This window comes from Vulpes lagopus, chromosome 23, assembly GCF_018345385.1.
Source record: "Vulpes lagopus strain Blue_001 chromosome 23, ASM1834538v1, whole genome shotgun sequence".
Taxonomy (NCBI): Eukaryota; Metazoa; Chordata; class Mammalia; order Carnivora; family Canidae; genus Vulpes; species Vulpes lagopus.
In genome coordinates this window covers 59,298,352-59,305,967 of record NC_054846.1, presented here as the reverse complement: position 1 = coordinate 59,305,967, position 7,616 = coordinate 59,298,352, and the positions used below count along the sequence as shown (strand labels likewise).

Here is a 7,616-nt window from a genome sequence, read left to right as displayed (position 1 = left end):
TGATTAATCAATATTCTTACGCACTCCAAACTCAGGTGGCCAAGATTTGGGTGGTGTTGAGTAGCCTAGGGGAGCCTAGTAGACCTAGGGGAGCCAAGGAGACCGTGATCTGCCCACAGGAACATCTGAAGGCCAGAGCCTGCTCCAGAACAGGATTTTCCCGGAGGCCTCCTCTGGCCCGCAGCACTCAGACCCTCAGTTTGTCTATAATACATCCTCTTGTCAAAATCCCAACTCCAGAACTGGCACTGTCCCTCACACTCCTCTCTTGCCCCAGTCATGTCCACGGCAGTCAGATCTCGCCACCCCTGCCCTTGTGGCACGTCACTCTGGATTGGTGTTTCCCTTCCTGGTTTAACCATCCCTTGGGCCAGCTCTTCACACGTGCTTTGACGACTCCTGCTGCTTAAAGTCCCCTCTCCAGGGACTGAGCTTGTGAAGAACAGTGAGCGAATAATTTTTTTTTAATAAAAAATAATTGTTTTTATTCCTACTCCACACACAAAAAAACACTTAAACCACGAAAAACCACTAAATATATATGTTTATATATTTAGTTTATATAATTTCCTTCTAGAGATATATGCACATTGCTGTTGATACTTCTATTTTCACATACGTATGTATATCGATGGACATTGTACATTTATTTAATTACCTCATTTGTTTACGAATTTATTTATGAACATTTAACATGAGATCTACTCCAGTGAGCAGATAATTCAATCTAACTGAGCAACTAGAAACATTGAGTACCAGAAACTGGCCCAGAGTGCAAGGAGACCCTGCCACTTGGGAGGAGAGTTGAACAAAGCCTTGAAAGTGGGAAACGTGGGGAGGGCGCGTCCCTCCAGCCTTCCTGTTGGAGCAGTAGCAGCACTGGGGCTCCGAAGGGATGTACCTGCTGCGTTCCAACTGTCCCATCCCCCAGCACCCCCTCTTTAGTAGGAGCGGGTACCTGGATTCCAGGCTCAGCCCAACAATGTGTATTTTACTGTGTGGAGGGGAGGTGGGACCAGGTTCTCAGGTTCTGAGGAGTCGTGCACCACAGCAGCCTTGGAGGAATCCTGGGGCTTCCCTGTCATAGCGAAGGATTCTTTTCTTCTTCTGTTATATTCATCCAAATAGGTTTTTTTTTTTTTTTTTTTTTTTTTTTTTTGGTGCCCTCCATGTCCCAGCTAGGTTCATAAACCTTGAGGATTGGGTGGAGATGAGATGGTGAGTGGGAGCAGAACCAGAGGTACAGAGGCTCAGTAACAACCCAGATGGGGAGAAACCCCTATGGCCAACCCCACCCGTGAGGGACCATCGGCGGCGGTAGGGGCAGACTGGTGACCGGTTCCCCCAGAGGTGACTCCTTGAGATCTCTGCTTACAGCAGTACTCAGTCTTCCCAGGATCCTAAATTCCTTTGGAAATAAAAAGATAAAAATTGTGGACTTTGTCCTCAGGAAAATACCTGTGCATAGATGTATCTGCACCCCACTTTAAGGGTTTGTGAATGCCCAGAAGCCCATTCTTGGCTCATGAGTCTTCTAAGAATCTCTCCCTTAGACATGGAGTCTGAACCTCCACCTCTTGGTGGAGCCCCGGGCACTTCCTGCTGAGAACAGGTGACTCGCTGCCTTCCCCAGGAGGAAGGCTGCTCATCAGAGAAGGCAGGCCAGGCAGGAAGCTGCCAGGGAGTCACTCCTGGGCTTGGCCTCCAGACTGGTCCTGGGGAACCCAGAGGCTGATCCGGGGAGGAAGCTCCCAGAAACGGGGAGTCTCCTCAGTCCCACCTGTAAGAGGAGAGCCCATTGATTTGTGTCCAGCCCCAGCTGGCCAACCCTTTCTAACTCTTTCCTTCTGTTCCCCTCCCTGGGGTCAACTTGAGCTGGAAGGCTTCGCGTAGAAGGTACCCTCGATGGAACCAGTATGTTGGGGGAGTGAGGAGCAGATGGGGGATTTTTCTCCTCCCTCCGCATCATTTATCTTCTCCTTGGGACAGTGGCTACCCCTCATTGTTCAGGTCCTGCCAGCAGACTCACCTCCGAGTTCTCAAGGTGGGAATGCACCTGTAGCCTCTCCCCGTGCACCACCCTTTGTCCTGCCAGCCAGCCAGAGTTCTCCCAATCCAGGTGGGTTCTAGAAGGACCCAGCCCCCCTCCCTCCTGTCGCTCCTGAGAGGCCCTTCTACCTGCCAGGTGTGTGACCTACACAAACAGGCACATCCCAGGGGGACCTTAGGATGGAGGTCCTTCAATCTGCCCACACTGCCACTGGCTTTAATCTCTCCGTCTGGCTACAGTCCCGACATCCTTTGGCCCTGCAGGAGCAATGTCAGCAGGAATTCCCCAAGCTGACGGACTGATTCTGGGGGCTGCCTCCCGACACATGCTCACATGCACACCCTCCATGGCTTCAGGTGTGCAGGGCGGTCTACAGCTGGGAGAGGGGGGGCACGGGACTATTGGGATTGTTCTCTCCAGCCATGGAGAGACTCACACACTAAAGGAAATGGGCAAGGAGCCGGAAGTAATGCAAATTAGGAGGTAACCAGCCAGGTTTTCTGATTCTGCCGACTGTCTGGCCCCCCCACACACACACACTCCTGAGCTGCCCCTCCGGCCTCATCTACCCAAACCAGGGAGGAGGAAAAGAGGCTTAGGTGGGGAGGCCCTTCTTTTCTCTTGGCCACAGATGTCTGCAGAGCCTCTAGGCTCTTCTCTTGACCTACTTACCCTTGGAAACAGGTCCCCTTGGAGAGGTGCTGATGGGTGTTGGAGGGGAGGGAGCCACAGAAGGGCTGAAACACCTGGTAGTAAGGAGAGGTGGAGGTAGGGGTGCCTGGCTGGCTCAGTACCTAGAGCATGTGGCTCTCGATCTCAAGGTCCTGAGTTCAAGCCCCATGTCGGGAGTAGAGATTATTTACAAAAGGAAAATGAAATTAGAAGGGGTGAAGGTAGAGACAGAAGTGGCCCCTACTGCCCTCCGCTGGGTCCTTCCCTCCCTAGCCCCTGCAGCACCTCAACAGAAGACCTCCGTGGCCTGCCCAGTGGTAGCCACGGGGCTGCTTTGCTCCGAGGTCCCTGTCCGCTCAGCCCAGGGACGCCAGCCCCTCCTAGACCCTGCCACCACCCCTAACTCCTGACTCTTGCTGGACCCTGGGACCACCCCGTCTTTTCCCTGACCTCATGACCTCTTTCACCTGACCTTTCCTTGACCCTGGTTGCTCCCAGCAGGGGTCCCCTCTCTCCTCTACCTCCTCTCCTGCTGGGGTACCCCAGAACCTGGTGAGGAGTCCACTGCCCTTGTTCCTGTCCAGGCAAAGAGCACAGGAACAGGGGAGGGAGGGGTCTCTTGATGCTCCTGCCCTAAGGGAATGGAGCCACCCCATCCAAACCTGCCCCTCAGATACGCCCCAGCTTCTCCTGCTAAGGGGAGATGTGCTCCCAGGAGGCAGAGCACCGGGAGCCCCTCCACCAGGTGAGGTGCAGGTGCGGGGGGGGCAGAGAGAGGCTGAGCCAGGGGGAGCCAAGCCCGTTGGGGGGACTGGGGGCCTGGGCTTGGCCCACCGTTAGGACAGCAGAAAGGCAAGCCCCATCAGCCCTTGCCTGGGCCCGACAGCCAGCCCGGCCCCCTCCTGCCCGCGCATGGGGCTGCCCTCCTCCAGGAAGCTCCGACTCCCACCCCACCGCTCCAGGCCCTAAGCCCTGCTCACCCACTGACCACCAACTCTGAACCCTACTCCTGGTTTTTTGGTTCCCCACCCCCCCCATCCCACCCCACTCCCCCTGCAGCACTCCCCTGGGCAGCCCTGTTGTGTTCCCAGGCCTAGGCCCCGACCATCCCAGAGGACAAGCTGCTTCCCACTACCCTCTTGGTGACCGCCACCCTGCCAGCCCTCAGGAGAAACACGTCTCCTTCACATGCACGGGCTCTGGGAGGCAGACACGAATCAAGTGCACGCGGGGACTAGGGTAGGGCCAACAGGACCCACACAGGAGGCCCCAGGCTCACTCCTGGCCAGCATTCACTCCCTGTTCAGTCATTCAGTCCCCCCACCCTCAGCCTTCCCCCCACTTTCTCTTGCAGGGGAAAATCTGTGTCATCTTCTCCTGCCCACATGGTGACTGCTTCGAAGGGCAGAAAGCTGTGACCATGTGCCCTGAGGGCTTGGGCTTGGGTGAGGTGAGCCCTTGGAGTGCTCCAAAGACTGAGATGCTGTCCTTCCTCGCCCGCCGTTCTCCTCCCTCCTGCCAGCCCGTACAAAGCAGGTCAGTGGCCAAATCTGGCTGGAGCTAGGCCTGCTGGGAGCCAGGCTGCCCGGGGCCAGCATGCTTGACCCTCTCAGCTCTGCACTAGACCAAACCCAGGGCAACAGCTGGGATTTTCCAAGTCTCCATGACATGCTTCCTTGTTTCTGGTCCCCCTGTGTGTTCTCTGGGGACTGGCCAGTTGACCTCATGGGGAGGGAGCTGGGGGTCCAGGGAGGTTTAGCTCAGCCCATGGCCCACTTAACACTTTCTGCCTCGGTGAGTAAGGGGTAGGGACAAGCAGAGTATGAATGTTCCCATCTCTTCCTGCAGCTGAACTGGCCCAGCTCAGGCTATCCTGTGGGCTGCAGCCAGACCTGCATGGGAGGGACCCCCAGGTGTCACCATCAGGGGCGCTGCCAAGCCTCAGCCTCAGGCAACTGCCTCCAGCTGGATGGGAATCTTCATTAGGAGCCCCCTGAGCTGGGTTATGGCTGGAGCCACTCTGCCCAGCTCCCTTCCCACTCTCCTAGCTGGGCCCAGTACAACCCAGAGCTGGGGAGCAGCAGCTAAGAAGACCCTGTAGGCCCTGCAAGCCCCCAGTCCCCACCCCAGCTCTGATTCCTGCAGCTGCATCTTTAGTGAAAGGCATTTACCAAGTCCACAGCCCAGCTTCCAGGATCCTCACTTCTCCCTCCTGGGCCTGAGCTTGGTGTGCTCCAAGGGGGGCAGGGCCTCATCCCCAATCCCAAAGAGAGGCTGGAGTTCGCCTGGAAAAACAGAACCTCCCTCCTGACCCCCATCAAATGGGAGGACTCCAAAGTCTGTCCCCGTCTACTTCTCCCACACCTTCCTCCCCAGGCTTTGTCATTAAAAGTGGGGCTGGAATTGGGGTTCCCCTGCTTTCCTAGGGACCCTACCGTCCTTTATCTCTCCCCACATAACTCTGAAACCAAACTCAAATAAACTTGAGCTCCCTTTGAGCTGCAGATTTCTGGAAGATGGGGAAGAAGGTGCCACCTGTTTCTGGAAGGTGTTCACTCATGTAGAGCTGGACTGGCCCTTGGGACAGCAACTCCCAACTCTTAGTGTAACAGAAGGTGGCACAGGTTTGAGGTCACAGTGGCCACTCCTTCCCCAGCCCTGACACTTTAGTTTGGGTCATAGCTTGAGAGAAGGTGTATTCATGAAGTCAATTCATTACTTCGCTAATTCAGTAAACACATCCTGAGGGTTGCCTGTGCCAGACGCTGTGCTGGGCCATGTGGAAGAGACACAGCGCTGTCCTCAGGGAGCTTACAGCTCACAGCGACGTAGCCCATAGGGCAAGAGATGGGTCCTGGACTCCCAGATCCCAGCGGGCCCCTCTTGTCCATCTGGACCCAACTCCTTATCTTAGATGCAGAAATGGAGGCCCCAAAGGAGAAAGTGCATGTGCCTGGGTAAATCAGAGGAGGGGGCTTGAGAGCCAAGGGGCACCCCCCTCCCAGAGGAGCGAGCAGGACAGGTGCCCCCATCAGGTGCATGTCCTGTGCACACACACGTCACACACACCCAGGGAAGGCAGGAAGGGCGGCAGGTGTGCGGCAAGGGGTCAGTGCACGGAAGCTGGAGCAGCTGAGCCCCGTTTTGCCACCCGCTAGCTGCAGGGCCTCGGCCTCCGGGTTTAACCTCTCCGATCCTCAGTTTCTCCACCTGGGAAACCCAGGCGGTGGTTCTTCAAGGTGCTGTTCTCCCTTAAGATAGTCCTGTGGGGGAGGAAGGGCTCCAGGAGAGGCCAGAGTGGGCCAGCGGGGACGGGAGGAGTTGAGGATGGGATGGAGGAGAAAACGAAAATGCATTCTTTTTCCCCTTAAGGCAGATGTGGCCGTCCACCTTGGGGCGCTGGGCGGGGCGTCCTGGCCCCAGGACTGGGGGGCCGGGGTGGAGGATGGAGCAGTCCTGAAACCCTTCCTGGAACTGAGCCCAGGGTCGCCCAGGACCTAAAGAGTTAATGGGGGTGGGGAAGGGCCCCCCCACCCTCCACCAGCGCCCCCTGATTGGTATGATCGATGCGGGCATGCTGGGACTTGCAGGCTGGCTAGCCAGCCTGTGGTGCAGGGGCTGCTGGGAAATGTAGTCCCCAGCCAGCCAGGGCGAGGGTGTCCCGTACCCTACCCAGCGGTGACAGCTCAGGAGGTCGGCGGCGGCGGCAGGGGCTGCAGCAGGTGCGCAGCCGGGAAGCCAGGGTGGGGCTGGGGTGGGGGGAGAGGGCGGGCGGAGGGCTGGGAGCCTTGTCCTGCTGCTGGCAAGACCGGGCACCCCCTGGCCCATGGCTGATGCAACAAGGCCTGCTGGGCGGCGGGGGGCAAGGAGCAATGGGGTGTTGTCTCCTGTCTCCAAGGAAAGAGGAACAGAACTGGGGTCCTTGTGCGGAATGAGACACCTCCCTCCCTGAGAACAGGACGTCTCCCCCCAGACCTGTGCAGACAGAGCACTGACACCTCCCAGAGAGGAGCCAGCAGCACTGCTACTGCTCCCCACCAAGGGAGGCAGAGCCCTATCCCAGGGAAAGCGGGACCATGTCTGCTTCTCCAGGAGGGGAGCCCCTACATGGACGGGACCCCACTCAGAAAGCGCCCGATGCTCTTCCAAAGGGTGGTAGGGTACATCGGTACATCGTACATCCCTCAAGGGGCAAAGGGACGGCCCCCTCCCTCCCATCTAGAGAGGAGGAAGAGGGCTGGGAGGCCTCCGCAGCCTCTCGGGGTACTAGGGTCCTGCCCCCTGCCCTCCAACTAACTCGTTCACCGACGCGGCTCCTCCCTGCCGTCTTCCCAGGGTGCGTCAGCTTCACCCACATGGACCAGTCCGTGGCGATCCAGGAGACCCTCGCTGAGGGGGAGTACTGCGTCCTCATATCCTTCCTGGCACTGAGCTCCCAGCCCTGGCGGCTGCCCGGGCCCTGGGAAGGGGAATGGACGCGTCTATGTGTCTCTCTGCTCCCCTCCCTCTCTTGGGGCCCGTGGCGGAGAAGGAAATCCGTGTTTACAGGCTCAGTACTGGCTTCTGCCCACTGCTCTAAACACTCCACCGTCCTCCGGATCCCCTGTGAAGCTGGACACTACCATCCCCACTTCGCAGACGAGAGGGAGTCAGAGGGGAGAAGTGACCGGCCCAAGGTCACATGGCGAATGCGGGCGAGCAGCCGACGGGCAGGGTGGTGGGCTGGGCTGGCCTGGCCCCAGGTTTCGTTTTGGTTTCCCTTGACCATATGCAGCAGGCGGTACAAGGTGTGCTGTGTGAGGGAGACAGCAGGCAGAGCCGCCTCCTGGGACTCGTGCGCCACCGCCCCCGACACGGTGGCCAGGAACACGCGTGAGTGAAGGCATTGGTCCCT

General features: G+C 58.0%; 1 protein-coding gene across 1 annotated transcript in view; it reads left to right on the top strand.

Annotated features, from left to right (window-relative positions):
* The first annotated feature begins 6,336 nt into the window (after positions 1-6,336).
* The window catches only part of INPP5B (inositol polyphosphate-5-phosphatase B), a 51,528-nt gene continuing 50,248 nt past the window's right edge, over positions 6,337-7,616 (top strand). Inside the window, 3 exon segments of the mRNA XM_041738507.1 lie at positions 6,337-6,444; positions 7,058-7,134; positions 7,500-7,594. Coding sequence (XP_041594441.1) covers positions 7,078-7,134; positions 7,500-7,594 — 152 coding nt within the window. The 5' untranslated portion in view covers positions 6,337-6,444; positions 7,058-7,077.